At 55.6% G+C, this 26,049-nt stretch overlaps 1 protein-coding gene across 2 annotated transcripts; it reads right to left on the bottom strand.

Annotated features, from left to right (window-relative positions):
- Nucleotides 1-323: 323 nt before the first annotated feature.
- On the bottom strand, nucleotides 324-22,899 carry ITGA7 (integrin subunit alpha 7). 2 transcript variants are annotated; one of them, XM_061132854.1, is made up of 26 exons: nucleotides 22,524-22,899; nucleotides 17,896-18,023; nucleotides 17,717-17,796; nucleotides 16,390-16,645; nucleotides 15,784-15,915; nucleotides 15,512-15,631; nucleotides 14,502-14,709; nucleotides 14,210-14,403; nucleotides 13,752-13,840; nucleotides 13,538-13,665; nucleotides 13,309-13,404; nucleotides 13,108-13,169; nucleotides 12,812-12,981; nucleotides 12,254-12,403; nucleotides 11,488-11,603; nucleotides 10,198-10,390; nucleotides 9,463-9,543; nucleotides 9,288-9,367; nucleotides 9,074-9,148; nucleotides 8,820-8,922; nucleotides 6,403-6,579; nucleotides 6,074-6,205; nucleotides 3,548-3,661; nucleotides 3,237-3,335; nucleotides 3,015-3,140; nucleotides 324-1,086 (listed from the first exon to the last, which is right to left on the bottom strand). In XM_061132854.1, exons 1-26 carry the CDS (start codon nucleotides 22,727-22,729, stop codon nucleotides 856-858), a joined length of 3,546 nt encoding a protein of 1,181 aa, XP_060988837.1. In that variant the 5' UTR covers nucleotides 22,730-22,899; the 3' UTR covers nucleotides 324-855. The 2 variants fall into 2 exon arrangements, with proteins under 2 accessions (XP_060988837.1, XP_060988842.1); XM_061132859.1 differs by lacking the exon at nucleotides 15,512-15,631 and having other exon boundaries at nucleotides 325-1,086.
- Nucleotides 22,900-26,049: the final 3,150 nt, after the last annotated feature.

Raw genomic sequence — 26,049 nt, 5'->3', positions numbered from 1 at the left:
TCCCCCCATGTCTGCCGGGGGAACATCTAACTTCAACCCTCCCTTCTGCAGTGAAAAAGCTCTATTCCCATCCTGACCACAGGGAGAAGAGAATCAAACCCTGTCGTCTCCTCAACTGCAAAGTCATGCACTGGGTCTCCCAATTTTTTCCCACCCACCCTCAGGACACCTCCCCATCCCTTCCCCATGTTCCCCCTTCCCTGCTTCTAAGACCACACCCAAGTGCCCCCTGGATGTGACCACAAAAGTCACCAAAGTCCCTGCCAGGCCCCTGCGCCCCCTCCCACCACCACCTGAGCTGTGGGGATGCAGAGAGAACCGGCCTCTCTGGAGACCCTGTGCATGAGGAAGCAGGATTCAGCAAAAAAGACAGAGGTTTTGTCCTCAAATATTTTTCAATAAATAGACAAAATCCACTACATTGATGCAGCAAACTAAGGTCAGAGAAGAGGGGAAGCTAGGGAGGGAAGAGCCCCTGAGTCAGCAACGTAACCTCCTCCCCACCCTCTGGGCTTAAGGCACTTTCGGGAGACAGGTCCTTGGGGTCCCATTATACAGACTGAGTGGGAGAGGGAGGGACTAGGGTCCCTTCTCCCCACTTTTGAATCAGGACACCGCTGCCCTTCTCACCCTCCCCACCACCCTTCCCTGATTTACCCCTCTCATCTCACAGCATCATAAGGGGAAGTTTGGCTGGGAAGCTGGTCCTCACGGCAGGCAGAGATCTGTGCCCCAGAGGAAAGAGATCCTGCCAAATCTGGATGGGACACCAGCAACCCAGCCTACCCTTGTCATCCCCAGGAGCACTGGGGAAGGGGTGCAAGGGGCCCATAGGCCGGGCCAGGGTGGAGAAGGCTAGGCTGTGCCTGGCACCGGGTGCCCCTCAGAGCCCAGCTCCGGGTGCCCATCCCCAGCCAGGATGGGGTGGGCGTCCGGGCCCTCCCGCCGGGGGCTGCCCCAGTTGTTCCTCAGGATGGTGCCCGTCTTCTCCTCCTTGAACTGCTGCCGGTCTTCCCGCGGGATCTTCACCGCATGGTACTGGGGTACGGTGGCTTCGGGGTACCGCGCTCGCTTGAAGAATCCCATCTGGAAGAATAACAGGCCAGGCATGAGGAGCCTGCGGGGCTGGGGTCCCTGGAGCACAGGCCCGGCACAGCCCAGGTGCTGTCCCACCATCCCTGGGACAGAAAGAACCAACGGCAGCCTGTGCCAGAAGCAGCCCGCACAGGCGCCTCCATCAACGCTGGGTTCCCCCGGCTCTCATGCACAGCAGGAGAAAGGCAGGAGGGGCCTGAGCTGCAGGACCAAGGACATCCCCCTTGGCTCCTGAAAGAGGGGTTGAAGGGAGAACTTCAGGACCGCTGCCCCAAAGATTTTGACACCCCTAAGCTTTTTAAGAGACGCAACAGCATCCCTGAGAACACAAACAAGATCTAAGGGAAAATATGGCTTCCTAGACCCCTGCAAATTCCAGAATGATTCTTCTCGAGCCTCATACACACAATACCTGCCTACTGGGCAGCATCCCCCTGAGGGTGGCCCCTCCCTCAATCATGAGCATGCTGGTCCTTACATACCAAGATGGAAGGGTGCCCCTTGCACACTCACACTCAAGACGTCCCAGGACTCTGACATGCTGGACTGCATGGCATCTCCTTGCACTGTCTCTGCACTCTCATGCCCACAAAAAAGGCATGCAGGGCACCTCCCAGCACTCCCCACATGCTCACACTCCAGGAGCCCACCCAGCCTTTGCACATGCCCCGGGCTGGGTTATGCTCACCCTTATAACCTCACCCTGACAGTCACCTCCCACCCCAGTTCCTGGAACTCACACCACCCTCATGCAATCTCCTTTCTTCGCTTTGCATATTCCTAAATGCTGTGGGGATGCATTCACATACATACTCCCCAACACATACAAACCTGGACACACACATGCTCACACCCAACAATTACCCCACAGTCCCTGGACCCCCAGCTTCCACAGCTGAGGGCTGCACAGCCAGCCGGGCCCGGTGATAGTTGGTGGGAAAAGATGAGCTCTGGCTGCTCCGACGGAAGAAGCCACACTGGGATGTAGGGAGGAGGGGGCAGAGGAGGTGGAGGATGGGGAGGCCAAGGAAGGACAGGGGCCCCTATCTCTGCTCTATCCCACTTCAGTGGGAAGTGGGCAGCAGAGACCTTGGACCCAGTTTTTCAAAGGCCTCAATCTCCCTTAAGAATGGCAAGGTTCCCAACAGTCTGGATGCCCAGAGGCCTGATGATACACATTTGCCAGAGTCTGTGCCTGGCCTGTGATTGGTCCTGGGGAGGGGGGCAGCTCTCCGGAGGGCCCCCCGGGCATGTGCGGTTCCACGTGGCTCAGATGTGGCATGTGGTTCGGGGCATGGCCGCTGATGATGGACGTGATTCTCGGTACTGACATATACATGTGTGTACTCTTATGTGGAGCCCTGGATGCACACATGATTCTGGCTACACTCTGTGTGTGAGAATGGTTCCGCGTAGACCCTGGTATGTGGCGGCTCGGAGTTCAGTCCTGGAGACAGTTCCCTGGAGGCAGTTCTCCACCCTGGTTGGCTTTCTTCCCAGCCTTAGCCAACATGCTCTAGTTAAATCAGACCACACTTCCCTGCCTCCATGACTTTCCCCTCCCATGGTGCTTCTGAAAGGCCCAGACCCACATTCCATTCCCCACATCCGGATCCTACTACTCCACCTTCTAAGGCCCTTCCCGGGCCACCTGCTCTCAAGCTTTCCCTCCCCTGAATTCCCACTGCGCTCTCTTGACCTAGTTCACTCCTGGATGACAAGGCTCCCCTCCCCGGCTAGACGACAAAAGCCCTGAGTACAAGACCTACATCTGACTTATCCCCGAAACACCCAGGGCCTGATAGAGATGTTGCGGGTAAGTGCTCAGCACAGATTTGCTGAATAAATAGGCCGGCGAGTGTGAGAACCACAGCCTGACGGCGAGCCCCACCACCGGCACCAGCCTCCCCAAGCCTCACCTTCCACATGAGCAGCACCAGCAGCGCCAACACCAGCAGCCCGGCTAGTACAGCCAAGAGGATGACCCACCAGGGGACGCCTTCGGCCAGCACAGCTGCGGGATCCAGGTACACCATCACCGGGATCTGGGCGCGAGGGGCGAAGGGCGCAAAGGCTGGAGCAACTGGAGAGACGAGCTACCCTGGCCGCACCTCCCCAGGAGCCTGAGCCAGGCAGCTCACCACCGTGGAAGCGTCTCTGAGCAGCAAGTTCTTGATGGAGGACTTCACGGTGATGTTGGCTCGAACAATCACTTCCAGGGACTTCACAGCGGAGTACTCCTAAGGGAGCAGCGGGGGAGAACCTCCTCCTAATGCCCCATGCCTCCACCTCCCCCCAGCTCCTGAAGCTGTAAATGGAATGGCGCCCAACACAGAGGGTGTTTCTGCCTGTCTCGGGTTGACAGCATGCTGCCTCTGGACCGGGAGGAAGGAGAAGGAAACGTGGGTCCCAGATGGGCTACTGGGGAAGAGAAGCCCAGCTGTGTCCTCACCTCCAGGAAGGTGCTGTTCCAGAGGCGGCCCCAGACGTGCAGCACGGCCGCGCGGTCAAAGCTGTAGAGAGGGCAGCTGAACACCACGCAGTTGGCGGTGCCCCGGGCGCAGTCCTGGGGACGGGACAGGCAGGGCTCTGAGCTGCTTGGCCCCGCCCCGCCAGGCTGCCCAGGGCCCAGTAACCCTCACGAATGTGGTCACACAGACACCTCTGCTCAGAGCCTCCCCTCCATTCCTCTAGGAGCCCCCTTTTCCCCAGCTCTTCAGAATCTTTCTTGTTTTCCTTTCCTGACTTTAAACTCTCCTCCTCCAAGAAGTCTTCCCAAACTAGCCCTGTGGTCTAGAATAGCGGCCTACCCCAAATCTGGGCTATTTGGCTTTGAAATGCATGGGGAGCAGGGAGGAGATCTCTTGACAACAGTGGGCAGGCAGAGTAGCTTCACCAGGAGATGCACATGCTACCTAACGATGACCTCATTTATTGAGCACCTACTATCTGCAAGGTACTTACCTCATTTAAACTCACAACTGTCCTGCAAGGTACAGATTATTATCATCCCCATTTTTCAAACTAGGAAATTAAAGTTTAAAGAATCCAGTGGCCAGTCTCAGGCCACACAGCTAGCAAGGCTGGTGGAGCAGACACTTGAACCCAGGTCCAGAATGGGCAAAGCCGCACTCCTCTGCAAGGCCCAAACTCACTGAAGGAAGACGTGGCTGCCCCAGGAGCTGCTCAGGGGACAGGGGACTGAGCCACTGCTCCTTCCAGGTCTGACCTAAATCCATTTGGTCCAATCTCACCTAACGGACCATCTGCCCAAAAACTAATGTTCTATTCATCACACTTCCCATACAGAAGAATGGCTTCGAGAGTGTTTGAATTCTCTGCGTCATCCCTTATTTTGCCACTGTAGAGTAAGTCAAGAATCCTTTGTCAATTTGTCTAAAAGTCACTTTAAGTAAAAGAATCCATTTCAAAATGTTTTTTTAAGATTTTTTTTTTTCTTGATGTGGACCACTTTTGAAGTCTTCAGTGAATTTGTTACAATACTGTTTCTGCTTTATATTTCGGTTTTTTGGCCAAGAGGCATATGGGATCTTAGCTCCTCGACCAGTGACTGAACCCGCACCTTCTGCATTGGAAGGCAAAGAATGCCTGGACTGCCAGGGAAGCCCCCGTTTCAGAGTACTTATCAAGAAGGGTGGCCTTGGGACTTCCCTGGTGGCCCAGTGGTTAAGACTCCATGCTTCCAAGGCAGGGGACATGGGTTGGATCCCTGGTTGGGAAACTAACATCTCACACGCCACAGGGCACAACCAGAAAAAAGATCAAAGGTGGCCTTTCAGTAGAAATCAGTCAGCTGGAGAAAGCAGGACCACCCACGTAACAAGGAAACAGCAATCACAGGAGCTCACGCTGCCCCTGGGGCCTTCCTTGGTGGCTCAGACAATAGAAGCCACTGCAACGCAGGAGACTTGAGTTCAGTCGCTGGGTCTGGAAGATCCCTTGGAGAAGGGAATGGCAACCCACTCCAGTATTCTTGCCTGGAAAATCCCATGGACAGAGGAGTCTGGCGGGCTATCGTCCATGTGGTCACAAGCAGTCGGACATGACTGAACGACTAAGCACACACATTCTATCCTTGTGAAGCTTCTGGCCACGCTTTCAAGCGGGCCAGGGAAGCTAGGGGCCCCCAGGAAGGATGGACTGTGGCAGGGGAACTTTCTCCCAGACACACCACCAGAGTTGCCCAACTGCTGCCCTCCCCCTGCAAAGGTCTCTTTGCCTGTTTCTGCCTCTGTTGCACATCCTTCCATGTGTAGGAGTCACCTTTGTTTTTGCCTCTTTTGCACATCCTTCTGTATGTAGGAGTCACCTCTCTGCCACCAAGCCAAGCACCACCCTGGTCTGTTCCCCGCGCCCCCCTAACTCTCACAGCCAGCGCCATCCTAGAACGGACAGCACAGAGCCTGTGCTAACCTGCTCAGTGAGTCCATTCGGTAACGTAAGCACATGAAACAGGTAGCAAAAGGGGAGGCCAAACTGCTTGAAAAGGAAAAACCTATGAATCACATAAATACCCTATCAAGTTAATTACTAGAACTTCTAAAAACCTTTTTGACATGGTATGTTTAACATGGTGAAAACCATGTCAAATTTCCTTATGCAAACTGACTTTTTGTCCTAAAAGAATTCAAAAGAACTACAAAGAGACCTCAGAGGTGGCTAAAACCACCCCAGCCCCTCTAAAATGTGACCTTCCATAGGAAGGCACAGGGAACTAGCTGTAGCTAAGCGCCCTGGTCTGGAGTGAACACTTGGTGGGCGCTGGGGAAGCTGGGGCGGCGGCAGCTGCCCCCCCAGGTGTGACGCGTCCAGGCAGCTTGCCCCAGGGGCCTGGCCATCACCGCTCGTCACAGGCTGCCCGCACCCTGAAGCTCCACGCGCTCCCCTTGCCCCCACGTCTGTCATGCCACCTCCCCCACCCACTGTCCCGGCGGGACCGCGTGGGCCCTGCCCTCACCAGAGTGAAGTTCTTCTTCTTCTCGGCGGAGGACACAGGCCACCAGGACGTGCTGGGCTCCGGCTGCTCTCGAGGCTGCTGCGACTCTGGCGGCCCCAGCTCCCGCCTCCTCCTGTCCCTGCTGTCCACATCCTGAGGCGGGGGGGGGGGGGGGGGCGCCCAGTGAGGGTCCCTCCAAACGCAGCAAGAAGAGATGGCACCTCTTCCCCAGCAGCTTCCCCCACAGGCCCCCCGCCCCACGGCAGCCTTCGCAGAGTCTGAACCCCACGCCCCCCACCTCCACGCCCCCACCCTGCTCCAGCGGCCCCCCCCCCTCGCCTGAGCCTCACCAGTTGGAGGATGTTGGGCCTGGGGGAGCAGAGCCCCCTCTGCCCGGGCCCCTGCCCGCCCTCCAGCTCCACCCGCATGGGGTACAGCAGCCACTTCCCGTTGGCAACCTCGTGCGGCCACATGACGTTGAGGAAGGCCGAGCCCAGGGTGTTGAGCGACTGGCCTTGGTTGGAAACCTGTGGGCACAAGAGTGTGAAGTAGCATAGTTCATCGCTCAGTCGTGTCCGACTCTCTGAGACCCCACGGACTGCAGCCTGCCAGGCTCCTCCGTCCAAGGGATTCTCCAGGCAAGGATACCAGAGTGGATTGCCATTTCCTTCTCCAGAGGATCTTCCTGACCCAGGGATCGAACTGGGGTCTCCTGCATCACAGGCAGATTCTCTACCATCTGAGCTACAGGGAAGTCCCTTGATACTGTAGAAAAGGCAATACATTTTATATCATTTTGTAATGACATGGCCTTACAATTTTCACGCACCTCTAAGAATATCTAAGACTAAAATCCCACTATAAGCCAGTTGGATTACCAAGTGAGGAAGAATATTCTTTGTTTACTGCTCCACTGACTTCACTTCTGTGTGATTGTGAAGACTGGAAGTGACGCAGACATGACTATTTAACCTTTCCCTGAAGATTTCAGGTTGGTAACCTGGAGGGCAAGGGCGTCCAGAGCATTGTGTAACTTTACTTGATCTCTGATTCCTAAACTGCAACCCACTAGCAGTTTATTATTTAGCGGAATCAATTTAATGGGTTGCAATCAGCATTTGAAAAAAAATTAATAGAATAAAATAAAATAACACCTGGTTTTATCACATGCAGTAAGGAAGGAGTGTTCTATAAAATTTTCATTTATGTTAGATATATACATGTTTGGGCTTCCCTGATGGCTCAGATGGTAAAGAATCCACCTGCAATGAAGGAGACCTGGGTTCAGTCTCTGGGTTGGGAAGATCCCCTGGAGGAGGGCACGGCAACCCACTCCTATATTCTTGCCTGGAGAATCCCCATGGAGAGAGGAGCCTGGAGGGCTATAATCCATGGGGTCACAAAGAGTCGGACATGACTGAGGAACTAAACATATATACATTTTATTAGAAAATGATATAAAATGTAGAACACCCTAAAAATGCTTGAAAATAGCTGCCTTATAAAACAATATATAGAAAAAATCGTGAATAAATCAATAAGGACACTCTCATATAATGTGATTCTTTAATAACATGAGTTCACAGATCAGTAGAGACTTGAAATGCTCTTGAAGTACTTAAACATGAAGTCTCCTAGAAAACCCTGGATCACAGTTTTCATGTGAAAGTGAAAGTTGCTCAGTGGTATCCGACTCTTTGAGACTCCATGGACTATACAGCCCATGGAATTCTCTAGGCCAGAATACTGGAGTGAGTAGCCTTTCCCTTCTCCGGGGAATCTTCCCAACCCAGGGATCGAACCCAGGTCTCCTCATTGCAGGAGGATTCTTTTTTTTTTTTTTTTTTTTTTTAGGAGGATTCTTTACCAGCTGAGCCACTAAGGAAACACAGTTTTTATATACTTTCCCCTAAATATTTCCATACCCACAAACCCAAAATGTTTTATACATGGTTTAGTGGACTCATGGTAAATTCAATCTAAAATTGTTTAGGATTCCTGCTTTAAATATTTTAAGCACCTAAAATTTCCTTAGAAAGTAGTAGAATCTCCTTGTCCTTACACGGAAGCAAAACATAATTCTGAAGTTTTGCTTCAGAATTACATAAGATTCTGAATGTACTTATGTAAGTAAATGCAAATTTTTATTCTAATCTAACATTTCACTAAATTCTAGACAGGTATATGGAACAGTTCAAAGGACAGAATGACATAATCCTAATACTTAGAACTTTGAATTCTAATGGACAGACAAGCAGAGAATGGTGGAGGGTCCACTGGGAGCTGGAAATTTTGACATCAAGAGAATCCAAGGGTGGGTTCTAAACCCATGAGATGGAGGGACAAGGCTGCAGGGAAGGCTCAGAAGCATACCTTCCACAAAGACTCAGGATCCTGGATCACGCACCACTCCCCACCCACCCCAAATCTGGGAAAACCTGGAGATGTCCCTGGGAGGTGTGCGGAGGCCCGGAGCTAGCAGGGCCGGGTCCTTGGAGGAGGCACTAGCCCTCCCCGCATGGCGCCATCCCCCGGAAGATGGCCCTCTGCTCTCACGGTGAGACGAGACGCTTGGTCAGGAGTGAGCAGGAAGTGGTCACCTCAGGCTGCGACACAAAGGCCTGCCCGCAGCCACGGCCCAGGAGCTAGGGGAGGCCTCGGGCTTGCTGGACCAGCAGGCGCCGGACGGGAGGAGAGCCACAGACCCCGGAACAGTCTCAGCATCTCTTCAGTGCCAAGAAGGGAGAGACCTCACCGAGACACTCACCGTGACCTCGTACTTGACCTTGCTGCCCACGTCCCGCTCGGACCGCATCGCGCTCTCGCCCCGCACCACGCCGGAGAAGAAGAGCTGCTGGGGAACGGCCGCCCTGGCGAGGAGGGGTCAAAACAGGGGCTGCGGAGCGCTGGGGCTTGACGGAGGGTCAGGAAGGTCCGGCCAGCGAGGCAGAGCCCAGGCCCGGGTCTGGGAGTGGCAGTGCCCACCCCTCCAGCGGAGGTGCCCACCCGGGCGGGGCTTACCCCGTGATGGACAGCGGCAGCTCGATGAAGACACGGGCGCGGGCCAAGACTGGATGCAGCTCCTGCTCGCTGATGCTGGCGAGTGGTGGGGGCAGGTGTGGGCAGCGAGCCCAGGCACCACCCCAAGGGGTCACGGGCAGACAGCAGAGCCCCTTCAAGGTGGACTTCTAGCCAATGCCCCCCACTGTCGCCCACCCTGGGCCCCCAGCCTTACGTGGCCAGCAGCAGCTCCACCTCCAGCTCCGTGGTTTCAATGGTGATCCCCGAGGTGCTGAGGATGAGGTAGAAGGCGACCTGGACCAAGAGTGGAACACGATGAGAGTCTGGGAAGGGGAGGCGCTTGGGGGGGGTGGCAGGGCTTAGACAGGGGTAAGGGCGGCTGTGGCAACCTGGGCGCCTCTCTTCATGGGGTTCCCCAGCTCACACTCGACATGGGAGGCATTCTCATCAGACAGGCACAGCGGCTTCTCCTGGAGTGGAGAGAAAAGGAGAGGTCAGCTGGGGTTACCAAAGCCCCCAAGACCCCACTTCTGAGAGAGTTAATTCTTGGATAGGTCGATAAGGAGTTCAGGGCCCTGGAGGAGGAGACAGGGATCCAGGCCCTCAAGGAGGTGAACCAGACAAACTTATTTTTTCAGTGTTGCTTTGTCTTAGTCACAGAAGACTTAAACTCTGAGTTTAAGGACAACAATCTTTAAGTCTAACTTTCTTTAAGCCCAGAGCTAACGATTACACAACAAAACAATGCATCTTGCTCCAGGGTCTGTTTTTCCTTAAGCGCTGTACTAATGATCATATAACAACTATTTACCTCGTCCAAGGACTTTTTTCTCTTTTTTAACAAGAACCTTCTGACTAATCTTATTAATTTAAGATGTATGTTGTGGGAACGGGTCCGTAAAAGCCTTGATTAGACGAGGGAGGGGGCTAGTCTGTCCCATCCCCCTTCTGACGTCTGTCTCAGAAGCTTTCTCTGTCCTTTCTCGCTGTAATAAGACTTCTGCCACACAAAAGCTCTGAGTGACCAAGCCTGATCCCTGGTCCCAAAGCTAAATCTTATTGAGATCACGAATCTGACATCGTTCGCTGTAAGCTATCACTGCCACCCTGCCCCCGGTGCTCACCACAGGGTCCAGGCCCCGGACTCCCGAGTAGTGCAGTGCGGCGGGGAGGGTGACCAGGAGCTGGGCTTCATGAGCGTCATCCCCATCAGCCTGGGGCTGGGCTGGGTCCGAGGGTAGATTGGTGACCTTCAGCTCCAGGCCAATGACTGGCTGCCCACTCAGAGCAAATAAGGCTGTCATCCCATCCGCATCCCTGCAGGACCAGATCCCAGTTGCTCTAAGACCTGAACACCTGCCCAGCCTCTCCGTCCCGCCCCCTCCCCCAATGCGTGGGATTTGCCTCCATCCTCAGAACCTCTCCCTCCATCTGGGCCTCCCTAATCTCCACACACACCGGTCCCAGCCTCAGACTGAAGAGTGAAGACTGAAGTCAGGGACTTCCCTCATGGTCCAGCAGCTAAGACTTCAAGCTCCCAATGCAGGGGGCCTGAGTTTAATCCCTGGTCAGAGAACCAGATCCCACTTGCTGCAACTGAGATCCAGCACAGCCAAATAAATAAAAATTTAGGGGGCTTCCCTGGTGGCTCAGTGGTAAAGAATCCACCCACCAATGCCGGAGACATGGGTTCGATCCCTGATCTGGGAAGATCCCACATGCTGTAAAGCACCTAAGCAGGTCAACCACAACTATTGAGCCTGTGCTCTAGAGCCCGGAAGCCTCAGCTACGGAAGCCTGCATGCCCTAGAGCCCATGATCTGCAACAAGAGAAGCCTCCCCGATGAGAAACCTGCGCACCGCATCTAGAGAGCAGCCCCCAGCTCACCAACTAGAAATAGTCTGTGTGCAGCAATGACAACCCAGAGCAGTCAAAAATAGATAATACGATTTAAAGAAAAAAAGCACTGAGTGGTTAGCACTTCAGTATATAAAATAAAAAATTTTAAATACATGAAAGAAAAAGAAAGACTGGGAGTCAGGGAACCACCCTCCTGGTCCCTGGTCCCTGGTCCACCGCTTACTGACCTTGGGCAGGTAACTAAACCTCTCTAGGCTTCCAAGTGGAACTGATAGTAATTCCTACCTCATGGGGTTGTGAAGACTGAACAGTGAGGTGTATGTGAACTATGTAATTTCAAAAATATGATGAAGGATTGTTCTTCCCTGCCAGGTGAGCTGCTATGGGCCTGTCACCACCCTCGACCTGCAAACTTCCAAGCTGTCTGCGGGCCCTCCCCGCCTTCCACCCTCCCCTCTGCAGGTTCAGGCCCCTCCAAGCCCTCCCCGGGGACTTCCTTGCATACTTTGAACTTTGACCTTCCCACCCCACCTGCTCCCTCTCTCCCCCTCACATGGGCAGAGGCTGAAACTCCGTGTCACTGACGCGGGCGCAGAACCGGGCGTGGACCAGCTGCAGATTGCTCTGGCAGATCTTGTCTTCACCACAGCCTTGCTTCAGGAAGTGGATCTGGGGGAAGATTTGAAGAGGGGTCCTTCTCAGGGAATGAATGTGTCATCAAAGCATGTGGCGGAGTGGGGGACCAGAGGAGTAAACAACCTGGATTCAACTTGCAGATCTGCTGCTTGCTAGCTGTGTAATATTGAGCTGGTCTCTTAATCACTCGGAGCTGTGTCCTCATCAGTAAGATGATGGAAGTGATTATGGGGCCATGGGAGAGGCCAGCAGGCCAGTCCACAGAAAGGCCACATTTCCTCGGCCTTTCTTGTGTGTAACCAAGTCCCAGACTTAGGACATGAAGAGATGGGAAGAGCATCACTTTTGGACTGGCCACAAGAAGCAGGCACAGAGCTCCCCTGTCCTCCTCCAGCAGACCAGGTTAGAGATGACCTAAGGACCTCAGAGGCCACATTTGAACACAACAGACCCCCAGCACCATGGGCGTCTGAGAGAGCTGCCTGACCCCCCTGACTGGGAACACATGATCATCTAGTCCATTTTACATCTGGGGTCCACCTGTCACAGTGTCTTGAGATATGTGGAACAACTAGGGTAACACAGGAAAGAATTCTGCAGGCTATGAATGAGCGTCACTGGCAAGGGACCCTGATATCTATTCCTCCCATCTTTTCCTGGGCTCAACCAGAGCACATGCTCACCTCTGTCCTCTGGGTGCTGGGCTGGTGGGCATTGAGGATGGGGGCCACCGGGGGCAGCCCCTGACCAGGAGCCTGTCGTCGGAGCCGAGGGGTCTGGAGACCATAGGACAGGGTCACAACGATGGCCCGAAGCTTGTCTTTGACATTCTCCTGGGGAGGGAAAAGACAGACATGGATGCAAGAACCACCTCCCAGGCCCCAGCCCCGCCCAAAGCCCCAGCCAGACCTAGGACAGATCCTGAAGCCTAGAAAGAGGCTCTGGGAGATGAAGGAGAGAGGTGGAGAACTAAGCTAGAGAAGGGAGAAGAGCCAGGACTCAGGGCTTTGAGGACCATGCAAGAAGATGGACTTGCCATCACCATCTCCAGGGAGAAGAGAACTTGACAGGAGATGCAAGAAAGCAGCAGGTAAGGGAGAGGTCAGCTCAAAAGGGAACCATCCCAAAAGTTGAGACTTTAGACTGAGGTGTGAGTATGTTAGGGAAGAAGCTGAGAGGAATCCAGAAAAAGAGATGATGCGATGACAAGGACCCTCAGAGCCCAAGGGGTCAGCGTCCACCTGGAGCTGCAGCGTGGTGTCTCCGCAGACTCGGTCATGCTGGTGTTTCAGCCACACGGTGCCTGAGGACTGGTGCTTGGGGTCATCGGGGCCACGGCTCAGGAAGGTCACACGGGGCACCTGGCCCCGGAGCCTCCGGTCTGTGTCCCCATCTAACATGTAATCCAGGGCTGTGGCAGGCGGGAGAGGAGGAACCAGTGAGCTGGGGTGGGGGCGGCTCCAATGGGCCCTTCTCTGCACCCCGGAGTGACCCACCCTGAAACCCAATGCGGTGGGCGTGGAGGGGCCTCACTCACCCACAGTAGGGCTATAGCTGCCGGGCGATGCGATATAGCTGAAACAGACCCTCAGGTCCATGCTGCGGGGGCAAAGGTAAGGTTGATAGGCCAAGGCCCCTCCCGCACCCTGCCCACTCCTGCCCCAGCCCCAGACTGGGCAGACAGGGGAGAACTAGACCCTGCAGGCTCCCCTCCGCCTCCCCTCAGATCCTGCCTCACCAGACCAAGCGGCCACTCGCACAGTTGGGCTGCTCCAGGTCGATGGCTCGTGGAAGAATGGAGACCTCGTGGGAGACGTGGAGGACGGGCCTGGCCCTGGAGAACGGGGAGAGCAGGGCGCAGGAGACGTGAGAACGCCAGGCTGGGAGAGGCGGAAGGCCGAAGATCTGGCTCTGCAGAGGGGCTCCGGCCTCGGGAGGGCGAGGGCGGCGGGGAGCGGGGGACCCACCTGAAGAGCACAGCGGTGTCGTCCAGGGAGCCCACCAGCAGGTCCGGGTAGCGGTTCCCGTCCACGTCCAGGCCACCCGACAGCGAGTAGCCAAAGCTCTTCATGCCCACGGCCTCGCCTTCCAGCACCTGTGGGACCAGACCGTCAGCCCCCCAGCCATCATCCCCACCCTCTGCCACCATCCCCATTCCCTCACCCCAACCCCTCCGCTCACCTGGGAAGGCTTGGGGACAACCCCCAGGCTGCTCCCATGGTAGACAAAGACCTTCCCGTCCCCATCGAAGGGGGCCCCCACAGCAAGGTCTGCAGGCGTGGGAAAAAGCAATCAGGCCTGAGGAAGGGGTGGCGAGGCGCGAGGTCCAGGACCCAGCTGTCCTGCAGTCAGTCAGCTCCAAACCCTGTTTTCTATTTTACTGAGAGGCTACTAAGTCCGGGACACCTTGCATGGGTCATCATTAATCTCTCAACTACTCTCGGCAGGTACCACTAGCTCAGAAAGGGTACTTGCCCAGGGCCACAAAGCTGGCGAATAGTAAAGCTCAGACACGAGCCCCAGTTACTCCTCTCCCGGAGTCCTCAGAGGACCTTGCCCTTGACCTCAGAGGCCTCTCCCCGCCTACCTCCCCGGCCCCTCTCTCCACGCCCCTCAGGCTTTCCCATTCCCAGTCACACCTGGGAAGCCGTCTTGATTGAGGTCCCCCAGGACTGCCAGGCTGATCCCGAACATGGAGTCAGGGGAGCCGCAGAGCCGGAGAGGGGCGACCCCGGCCCAGTGACCCCCCTCATTCATGTACACATACACGGCACCCCCCAGTTCTTCCTGGCGCTCGAAGAAGTAGGGGGCACCCACGACCAGGTCTGTCCAGCTATGGAGACAGGGAGGCAGGAGGGAGGTCGGGAGGAGAGGCCAGAGGCCCCTCGCAGCCCCAGCCTGCCCAGCTGCACCCGCCTCCCTCCCTCTCACCCATCATTGTTGAGATCAGCCACGGCCAGCGAGTAGCCAAAGCCGGAGGTGAGGCGCTCCCCGGACAGCGTCACTTCCGGCACCAGGCGGCTGGCGCTGTCTTTGCGCAGAATGACCACGGCACCCTTGTGGTTGGCACGGGGGGCCCCTGCCACGAAGCTCAGCTCCTCAGCTCGCAGCAGCCCCTTCCCAGAGTCGATGGAGAAACCTGGATGGGGGGGACTCACCGCTGAGCTCTCCCCCACCAGACTCCCAGCCAGAGTGGGTATAAGTTCCCCCACGCCGCCCCACCCCGCAGGTTAGAGCCTGAAGGTGGAGGTGCCCCCCGAGGCAGCACCGTCACAGCTGGACCGCTCCTCTGCCCCTCCAGACACCCGGGGGTCCTCCCATCTGGAGCCTGCAGCTGGGCATGAGAAGTGGGATGGGGTAGCCTTGGGGACTGGAGAGGAAGGAGGAAGGCGATGCCCGGGAGGCCCAGGCGGCTGGGCAGCAGCAGGAGCGGGCCAGGGTGCCCCCCATAGGATTCCCCGAAACTGCTCTCCCCTCGGCAAGCCCGGGAGCCCCCATCCCTCCCACGCACGCCACTCCTGGCAGGGAGAGGAAGTGTCCACATGGACAGGAGATGAGGGGGAAATGGGGAAGAGCTGCCGTCACCAAACATCGCCCAGGCAGAACAATGCGGATGAGACAAGAAGAGGGACTTACCAGCCCAGCTCGACCTCTCTCCGCACACGCCCACCACCCACCCCTCCGAGGTCCAGCCTCCTTCCTTCCCACTACAGCCTCAGCCCACCTGGATCTTCCTCCAGGGAGACCCCTGTTCACAGCCCTCTAGGCTATTACCCCTGGGTCCTCTTCACCTTGGGCCTGGCCCCCACGCTCAGCTCTTCTCTGCAATTTGGGTCCGACCGGTATTTCTCTGGGGAGGTGTTGGGGGGCAGGGCAGGAGAGGCAGAGAGGCCAGGCCAAGCCCCCAGGGCCCAGGGGGACGTGGAGGGGAGCTTACAAACCTAAGTAGCTATTCAGGGCCAAGTCGCCGGCCAGTCCCGGGAGCCGGTCAGCAGGGTCCAAAGTTTTATACACCAGCTGGTCAGGGTCTGAGCTATCAATGTTGGTCACAAAGAGCAACCCTGCGGGGGTGGGCGGGGAGACACGAGGGCGGGGACATCCAGAGCACAGGCCACAGAGTGGGGAGACAGAGACAGAAGGATGGGCGCGGGGGGAGGGGTGAGAGAGAGGAGCAGAGGGTTAGAGCGGCTCCAGGCCGGGGAAGGCTCCCTACCAAGGTAGCTGTTGGCAGGGACCGGGATGAGGCGGGGGTCCTGCTCCTTCTCCCCCCCCGCCTCGTAGGGCCCGTCGTCCAGGTGTGCCAGGTCCGCCGAGCCCTGCACGCAGAGCTCCACCCTGGCCGTGCCTGCAAGGACAGACCGGTTAGTGCCCAGGTGGGGTCTGGAGACCACCCAGGGAAGCCCCTCCTCTCCTCTCCAGCACCATCCCCACCCCTTTCCCAGTCCAAGCTGCCTGGGGTCTCTCTCTACCCCGGGATGTGGCATCACACTCACCACGTGTCAGCCCGGCCAGCGGCAGCGTGCGGAGATGGGAATGGGAGTGATGAGGTGTGGGCTGGTGTGCTGGAGCATGCGGGCCCCGGCTGGGCATGTGGGGGCTCATGCCAGCATGTTGCAGAACGCTCGGCCATGCGGAGGACAGGAGATGGATGGCCCCAGTCGTGTGCGTGCCGGCGAGACGCGGTGGGAGGCGTGGCGGGGCCCCGGGGCTCCGAGCCAGTGAACACGCAGGCATGCTTGGCCTCATGCTGCCCCCAACCCCCTCTCTGAGGTGCTGGGACATGTTGGTTCCCTTCTCCCCTCTCCGGACAGTGACTCACCCTTCCAGTTATAGGTTCCTGGGGCCCCAAAGAGGAGATAGTGGCTGTCGGGGGAGAAGGCAGCCGCCGTGCCCTGCTGGCAGAAGCCGAATTGTTCGTGTCCCTGGGGGCGTCCCTCACAGAACTTCCACTCCCCACCGTCCAGCTCGTCTCGGATGGCCAGGTCCTGGCTTAGCACAAAGCAGCGGCCAATCACGTCCCTCGTCTCCAGGATCTGGTCTACACGCTGCCGCGACTCGTATCGGTGTGCACAGGTCTGCAGGAGGACAGCAGAAGGGGTCACTCCACCATGAGGGCCAGAGCCATGCTGCCCACGTGCAGGAATCTGGCAGATGCAGCGTCGAGTGCATATGCACACGCATGCATGCACGCACACACACACGCCTACGCCAGCATCACCTGGGCACCACCTCCCAGCCCAGCATTAGCCAGGTATATAGAATACATAACCCCCATCCCTGTCTTCTCTGCACTCACTTCTTCGCCCTGGCAGCAAGAAGTCCTTGCTGCACATTCTCCCCTGGCATCCACAGCATGACCCGGCCACAGAACTCATGCCTCCTTGATCCCGCCAGATGGGACTATCCACAGCATGCCCAGCTCGGTCTTGTTCCTGAGAGCCATCACCTCGTCTGCAAACAATTCCCTCCCTCCCCACTCTCCACCTATTGCTTATTCTGGAAATCCAGACCCAAATCACCCCCACCTGCAGTAGTCTTCTCACTCCGCTCCTCACTTGAACTGGTATAGACTGGGGACCACGCCACTCACCTAGCCTTAACCATATTCTGCCCCAAAAGGACCTGTATTTTCGTGTCTGTGCGTGTCAGTGATGAGAACCTCTGTAACTATGCAGGAGGCTCTCTGAGGCATGAACCATACTTTTCCCTATGTTTACGTGTCCTCTCAGTTCAATGCCTGATACTTTAAAGGTTCTCAGTAGGGGAGCGAGGGGAAAAAAAAATAAAGGTTCTCAGTAAGTTTAACACATGGATGGGTGGATGAACTGTTAGATATTTTTAAGTTTATAAGGATGGAACCATGCCTCACACCTGTTTACATCTCTCAGAAGTCCTCGGAAGCAGACAATCATTTCATACTGCCAACCTGAGTTCTGTAAGCACATCTGTGTGTATGCACACACCATACATACACACAAACACACACTCAACACCCTTGCAAAGCGTCACAAGAAGTGGTACCCGTCGCCATGATATTACTGTTACAGAGTCAAACTGTTTTTCCCTCTTTTTAAAAACAAAATTTCCTGCTCTTTTTCTATAAAAATGGCAAATATCAAAAGTCAAAAAAAAGATATGGTACTCACAACAATCTTGCCCCCAGGCCCCTGACTCCGAACACTGACTCCCAGCCACTGGTTCTCCTTGCTCTCCTTCTGCACATCAGCTGGTGGCAGGACACCGGGAATTAGGGGAGGAAAGAGGAGGCCGAGCCCTCCCCTCCCCTGCTCACGTGTCCCCCCACCCAGCCGTACAGAGCCCTCACCTCCGCGGTCGATGTCCACTCTGTAGCAGTCAGCCTCTTCCAGGCTCAGGGGGCAAGCGAAGAGACCTCCAGTGCGATTTGCCTGCTGCCCTGGCAGGGCCAAAGCCTGGGGTGCGCCCACCAGCAGCCTGCATGATGGAGGAGGGACAGGAACTAGTGGCCAGCGCCCCCTCCTCCCAGAGCCGCCCAGGCCCGGGTCCGCCGTGCCAGGCAGAGTGTTGAAGGACTAAGGCAAAGGGCCAAAAGTCAGCTTTCCCGCGTCCTGGCACGGGCAAATTCATACACTTGGCCATGCAATCATCATATTACATGTGCACATACTCTCTGGGTGAGGGGCCGCGTAATAGCAGATACACACACACGGCCACCTGAGCAGCCTGGCCCACAGTGCCACTTTGAAAAAACCGCCTGTTCCCAGCACCTGCTCCTGACCAAGCCTTCCTAGCCCCCAACCCCACTCCCTGGCTCCACCTCCGGGCTCTGCCCTCCTCCCCAACCCCAGTTCAGTTGAAACCTTCCCAGAAATGCCAAGAATGCTGGGAGCAAAAGTAACAGCACCGCAAGGTAGCCCAGAGACCAGCTTCCAGGGCCAAGCCAGAGGCCAGACATGGGTCCTGCTCCCTCACTCCCTACAGGGGATCCATCAAAAACCCACCACCCGGCAACCCTGCAGCCCAAGATTCTGTCAGTCACTTGAACTGGCACAGAGGTGGAGGCCAGTTTCTCATTTTGTCTCCAATCCCAGCCCTGTGCGCCCCCTACATCCTGAATCCCCTTTCATCCTTCCTGCGGCTCCCCATGCCCACGATTTTGCCCCCTCCTCCCCACCCCAGCCTGCCCAGCCTTCTCTCCTACCTCCCCCTCAGACTCTTTCCCAGCTACAAAGTTCTTGGCAGGACAATTTTCCATGATCACAGCCAAGGCTTCTTCCCCAGGGAGGACTATGCTGGGAATGGAGGCTGCCTGGGTCCCCCGGGAGGCAGACCCTCAGGCCAGGAGTGAAGGAGAGGCAAGGTTTTGGGCACCCAGCTGGCTACAAGGATCCTCTCTGCACAGAAGGAGACTCAAAAGTGTCAGCAAGACGAATCTCGAGGCCTCTCTCCCCCACTCGTTTCCTCCATCTCCCCCGCTGGGGCACGGGGCGGTGTGGCAGACAGGCATCTGTGGGGCGCTGTGCCAGTTCTGATGGGCACAGGGCCACTCTCCCTTCCCACGACTCCGCCTCGTCTCCGAGCAGCTGTCATCCCGCGTCAGAGCCAATGTCACCAGAGGGGGGTGGGGAGTAGCAGGGGAGACAGCATACACCAGGCATATGTTAACAACTACTTATTGAGAATCTATCATCTGAAGAGGAGGGCATGGCAACCCACTCCAGTATTCTTGCCTGGAGAATCCCATGGACAGAGGAGCGTGACGGGCTACAGTCCACGGGGTCGCAAGAGTCGGACACGAACGAAATGACTTAGCATAGCACACACATCATCTGCCAAGCCCTGTGTCAGGCACTGGTGAGACAAGAAAGGGATATTTACTCACCACCTAGTATGAATCAGGTCCTAGGCTAGATGCCAGGGATGTGAGGAACTCAGCTCTATGACCCTACTAGGTGCCAGGCACCGGGCTAGGCATGTTACATGCATTATCTCACTTAATCTTCACAACAGTCCAATGGAAGGATTCTTCACTTGTCTTTCAGATGAGGAGACTCACTCAGAGACATTGATGGCACAATGGAATTCAAACCCACATGTGGTTAATTCCAATATCCATACCTTTCCCACCCAATGACTATGACTGACCACATTCAGAAAAGGAAGAGGGAGATGGGGAGAGGAGGGTACCCCAAGCAGAAAAAGAAACTAGGTGGCCTGGCTAACCTCCAGACAAGTCCATGGTGCCCCCACCTGTAAACACAGAGACGGTGAGCCCTTGGAGGACCCAGGCTGCTTCATTCATCTTTGCATTTGCCCCATAGGAGGCATCAAGATGTCTTTGCTGGACCCACATGTCATGCAGACTCACAGAGACACACAGTCTCAGTTGGTCGGCGCAGAACTAAGTACCAAGAGAGGCTAACAGTCCATGTTCAAAGCTCACATCTCCCCTGGAGGTCACAAGTAGGGAGCTGAAAGAAGAGGAGGGGTCCATACGGAAAAAAGAAGCTGAGTGCATAGCTATGCCCAGCCCCTCTCTTGATGGAGAACAGACCAGGCCATCCTGCCTGGAACAAGATCTCCCACACACAGACTCTCCATTCCCTCCACCTCCGCCCCAGCCACACACCCTTTCTTGGCTTCATCCCACGATCCCCAGCCATCCCAGACCTCTGGACAAACAGTAGCCACAGATGCAGCCTCTGTAGAGAGAAAGGCAGCTAGGAGCAAGGGACTGTTTGGGAGGCTGGCTAAGTTGAGGCAAAGGAGTAGCCCACTACCTCTGCAACTCTTAATTTCCCATTCACTCCAGGCTCTGACCCAAGTCCAGCCCTCTCTGACTCTCTCAATCTGGGTGGCCCTCTGGGGAGGGTGCTTGGCCTGGAAGGTTGGCTCAGCCCTGGGGGTGCTCCGGCCAAGCCTTTGGATCCAGCCTCGCTGTAAGGCACAAAGCTATTCTCCAGCCCTGTGGATCACCATATAACAAAAAAGGTACCGACACTTTCATACCACCCGCACTGGGCCTTGCGCTATGCTCAGAATTTTACATATGTTAACACACCTTTCAATATCCACAATTACTCTATCTGGTGGCTTCCCAGATGACGTTAATGATAAAGAATCCGTCTGCCAACGCAAGAGATGCAAGGGACATGGGTTCGATGCCTGGGTCAGGAAGATCCCCTGGAGGAGGAAATGGCAACCCACTCCAGTATCCTTGCCCGGGAAATCTCATGGACAGAGAATCTGGTGAGCTACAGTTCATGGGGCCGCAAAGAGTCAGACGTGACAGATCGATTCACCATACACACAGGCATTTGGTAGGACTGCTGATGGTGTTACAGTGGATGGAAACAAATGAGGCTGAAACCACAGAAGGCTGAACTTCAAAGTCTCATCCCTGGGCCAGACTGAAAGACATCCAAACTGGTGAGGTTTTTCGATCAGAGAGTGGTGGGGACAATAATCTGCAACCCCAAAGCCAGGGACTTAGCCAGGGTATCCCACCCCTCACGTGCCACCAGACAGCAGAGCATCCCCTGCTGGAGCAAGAGCAGGGTGGCGGCGGGGTCGGGGTGGGGGGGGGGGGGTGAGCAGGCCCCTCTGGGAATGCCCCCAGCTTGGCTCTGGGAGACAGAGTCAGGGGCCACCTTCAGAGACAAGGGGAAATGACAAGAGACCAAGCCATTAAAAATAACTTAGAATTTGCCTGGAAATAGCTCAGAGACTTCAGCATGTCCTAAAAAGGCCTCCAGCTCTGGAACTCTGGCAGATGGGGGGAGGGGGGAGGAAGGGAGACAGAAATGATGGAGGAAGAGGATAGTAGACTGAAGACGAGATGAAGTCAGTAGCTTTCCATTGCTCCCAAAGTGTGGGGGATCTCTGACCCTGCTCCCTGATGACAGAGATAATGGAAAAAGAAGATCAGAGCTAGCCCCTAGTCCCTGAGCCAGGGAAGAGAAATGAGCTCTCGTCCCTTCCCTCTGCCCCTAGGCCAATAGCAGAGGGGAGGAGATGGTCCCAGTGGACGGCACTGATCCCAGTAATGGACACTGACTGTGGCTCAGGCAGTGGCCGAGGAGAGAAAAGTCCCCTGGCAGGAAGGGGTGGGCCGCTTTCTCTTTCCTGCGTGTCTTTTTAAAATCGCACACAGAGACGGGGCCAATAGTACAGGAACCGTGACGGTCACAGTCCCCACACACGAGTCTATCTTTCTCCCACGGGTCCTGAACTGATTAGAAAATAACCAGGATTGCCCTCTGCCCCTCACCCCTCCCTGTCCGCCCCTACTGCTGAGATTCCTGGAGCTGGAACGTTCCTGAGGAGGAGGAAGGGGGACAGCCTGGCCAGCATCCCCGCTAGATCTCTCACTGCTGCTGCTGATGCTACAACTCTGGGGGCTCTGATTTCTGCCACCCTCTGTCTGCAAACTACCTAGTGCAGAGTGCCAAATCCTCCCAGGTGCCCTCCCGGCCTCCCTGTAGTGTTGAGCCACAGAAGCTCAGGTCTCTCCTGGCTTCCCAGAGTCCTGCTGCTTGCATCCCCTCCCATGGCAATGCCCGGGCAGGAAGTTATTTCTGGAGCCTACCTTGCGTCCCTCCCGTGGTACCCTCAGTCTCTCTGCCCTCTCCTTCACGTGTCCTAAGCAGAGGCGAACTGCTCCCTCCCTGAGGGGGTTCAGCCTCCTAAAGAAGGAGGGGAGCCACAGGCCCTGCGACTGGAACAAGGATGCAAGTTGCGGGTGAAAAGCGACAGGGGATAGCTCCCAGCCAAGACTCTTGCTCTCCAACTCATCCCCAAAGCGAGATCGCCTGGGTCTCAGATCCAAGGCAGACAAGGCTTCAGGCTGGGGCGTGGGGTATCTGGGGGCAGCCTGAGTCTTGATACGGTTGGAAGATTGAGAGATGGGGCGGAAGAGCGGGGTGGGCATCTGTGGCTCGGGCGCTGGGACTCTGGGCGGGGGCGGTGACTCACCAGCTCTGGGGTCGGGGCTGCAGCTGCCGGTGCAGGGCCACCGAGAAGCCAAAGAGGCTCCCCGGCTCGCCCTCCTTGCGGAGGGCGCCCATCACGTCCAGGTTGAAGGCGGCAGCCCAGGGGAAGAGCAGTCCGGCGAGCAGGGGGCCAAAAAGGTAACAAATCCCAGGGGTCCCCCAAGGATCGCGGCCCGGAGTTCCCGCCATGGGGCAACCCCTGCTCGCGCTCCCGGCGAGGGCAAGGAAATACGCTGGCGCCCCGAATCTCAGATTTCTCGAGGAGGGTCTCTGGTCTCCGAGTCTCGCTGGCCCTGCAGGGGGTCCTCCCCGTCTTCCACCTCGCTGCCCTCTACCCCTCTCCCGCCGCCCCAGCACCGGCCAGGACGACTGCAGCGGCCGCAGCCCCGAGTCCCCCCCGGTCCCGCCTCCGCTCCCGCGGGCACCGCCCCGGCCCCGCCCTCGCCCCGCCCCCCCGGCCCGCGGCAGGTGGAGGCCGCCGGGAGTCGCGGAGGGATGCCCAGGAGGGCGGCTCCGGGTAGGAACAGGCCTTGCTCCCCGCGTACCCCCAGCTCCACCCCAGCGCCGGCGCCGCCCCCGCCAGGGCTCTCTCCTTCCCCCGTAACTCCTGCCCTAGCCAGCGAGTGATGGAGGCGGCGCCTGGGAATGGGGTAGGAGAATTACGGATAGAAAGGGGTCGAAAAGAGAAGGGGCGAGGGGGATGAGCCAGACAGTTGAAGTGGATGAGCCAGACAGTTGAAGTGGATGAGGCTAAAAGACAGTCTGGAAAGAGAGAGACACAGAGAGAAAGAGATGCAGATGAGTCCGGTGTGGTCCCTTAATGCTCCCTTCTTTCCCCAAGGACACAGAACACCTCTCCTGCTGTCTGAATCAAACCAACATTCCCACCACATCCCATCCCATCCCTCCGAGCCCAGCAGTGGCAACGGCTCCGCTAGACACATACATCGTCAGCGTTCGGGGAAATAAGGTAAAGACGGGCAAGAAGAAAAGAAAACTCAGCAGGCCTGGGGGAGGGGAGCGAAGGAGGCCGGTAAACAGCAAACAGAGTGTGGAAAGAAGGGTAAGAGTTTGATCAGCAAGGAAGGCATGGCATGGAGAAAACAGGGGGGAACGAGGTGGCAGAAGAAGAGGACAGTGAGCTGGGGGGAAGGATCGGCTGTCAGAGAAGGTCCAGATGAGCGAGATTGGACCCAAGAGGCAAAGGGATGGGAACGATGTCTCCACCCTCCAGATCCTTTCCAGAACTGTACATTTCCTACCCTCCAAAGAGGAAGGGGCTGGAGGGGCAGCGTCCTGGACTGGCCCTCCCAGGATCGAGGTGGGGCTTCCCAGGGATGTCCACAAGGACTCACAAGCCGTGCCTCTGTCTCTCCCTTCCCCCCAGGCTGAGACAAAGGCAAAGGGGGAGGACATTTTCCAGCTCTGCTATTTATAACTCCAATCCAGAAGTGGGGCCAAGAAGAGAGATAGGAAATAATTTGGCACAACTGGAACGTCACTGACTCCCACCTCCCCTCCCTAGGTCTCTCTCACGGGGTGCTGGTCTTGGGTACATCCATATGTCCATCTTTCTCTCCTCCCTCTCTCAAGCTCTGGTTTTGTCTCATTCAAAACTCTATCTTTACCCTTCTTGTCTCTGTCCATTGGAATCCTACTAGATTGTTTCTCAGTGTCTCTAATGTTTCCTTTGCCCCCTCAAACACTGTCATATTCTCAAGATTCCCTCTTCTCCCTCTTTGTCTTAAAAGCTCCAACACATGTTCTCCCTAATTCCTCTTCCCAAGTGTCCATTTTCTCTCTTACTTCTTTTTCCAGGATTATACTTTTAAAAAATTAATGTTTACTAAGCTCTCACTCTGCTGCCCAGTGGGAGTCCTTGCCCTGGGTGAGTTACCAAACATCCGAAAGTTTGTGCCTCCATTTTGGCAACACTTCACTTGTGTCTATCCCCTCCAGGGAAGTAGCACACCTCTAAACAGGCGCTCTCCAGGTAACACAGCAGGCTGGCCCTGAGATCCTACTTTTATCATCCCCCAGACATGCCCTCTGCATCCCTTTTCTATCTCAGAGCCATGACATTGGAGAAGAGCTGATGTGAGAATGCAAAGGAGTAAAATCAGGATGGAACCCAGACTCCTGACTCTCAGCCCAGATATCATCCAACTGGGGTCAAAATGCCTTTAGAGGGGCGGGGGTGGGGGGAAGGAGAGGGTGGGATATAGAGAGAGTAACAGGGAAACTTACATTACCATATGCAAAATAGATAGCCAGTGGGAGTTTGTTGTAGAACTGAGGGAACTCAAACCAGGGCTCTGTAACAACCTAGAGGGAGGGAGGGAGGATCAGAGGAAGCGGACATAGGTATACCTACGGCTGATTCAGGCTGATGTTTGGCAGAAACCAACACAATTCTGTAAAGCATTTATCCTTCAATTAAAAATAAATTGATTAAAAAAATAATAAATTGATTAAAAATAAATAGAAGTTTTTTTTAAAATGCCTTTAGAGCCCCAAATGCCTCCCTCTGTCCACCTGCAGCTCCTGCCTCTCTCCATCTCTAGTCCACTGATTCCTGCTAAATCCGAGGTTGAGATCAGATGCCAAGAATCTGCTTCTGACCTCCTCTGCCCAAATATTTGAGAAGTCACCTCACCCGCCACAGGAGGAAGGAGAAGGAAAGAAAAAGAGAGAGGCCACCCAAAATTAGCCTGGCTATAAATAGTGGGGCAAGGGAGGGCGGGGAACATGCAAGAGTCCCAGACCAGCCTAGTAAATTTAGACGTGTAGATTTTCCCTAAAGGAGAAATGAGGCCAGATTTGGAATGGAGAGCAGGATTGCAGATTGAGGAGGGAATGAAGAAGCTGGAGGAATCCAGAGAACAGAAGAAGCTTAATAGTCAAATAAATAATCTGCCAGAGAACCTTTGTATTTGAATTCGGAGTTCAGGAATTCATTAAATTAAAACTAATGCTGATGCTGTATGATTCCACTCACATGACATTCTCAAAACGAAAAACTGTGGAGATGAAGAACAGACTGGTGGCTTCCAGGGGACAGGGACGGGGACGTGGAGGTGTGAGTATAAAAGGGCAGCCCAGGAAGTTCCTTCATGGCGATGGAGAGCTCTGTAACTCGATTTTGGTGGTGGCTATTGAATCCATCTGTGGGATAAAATTACGCAGAATTATAAATGAATGCATGTTAAAAAAAAAAAAACTGGGGAAAACTGAGTAGGCTTATGGCCTAGTTAACTGTATAATATCCACGTCCGAGCCTCGGTTTGGGTATTGGGCTACAGTGATATAAGGTGTCACCTCAGATGGGAGCTGGGTGAGGGATACACAGGATTTCACGTACTGTTTTTTGCAGTTTCCTCTGAGTCTGCAACTATTTCAAAATAATTTCAAAACATTTTTAAAAATTTATAAATGTCCAGACCCAGCAAAGACTCTTGCCCTTTTCTGCCAGCCCCTCCCCCCTCTAAGAGCCCTCTTCCCCTCCATCT

Source organism: Dama dama, chromosome 3, assembly GCF_033118175.1.
Source record: "Dama dama isolate Ldn47 chromosome 3, ASM3311817v1, whole genome shotgun sequence".
In the NCBI taxonomy this organism is placed as follows: domain Eukaryota; kingdom Metazoa; phylum Chordata; class Mammalia; order Artiodactyla; family Cervidae; genus Dama; species Dama dama.
Note: the sequence above shows the minus strand (reverse complement) of the source record. Positions and strands in the feature narration are given on the sequence as shown.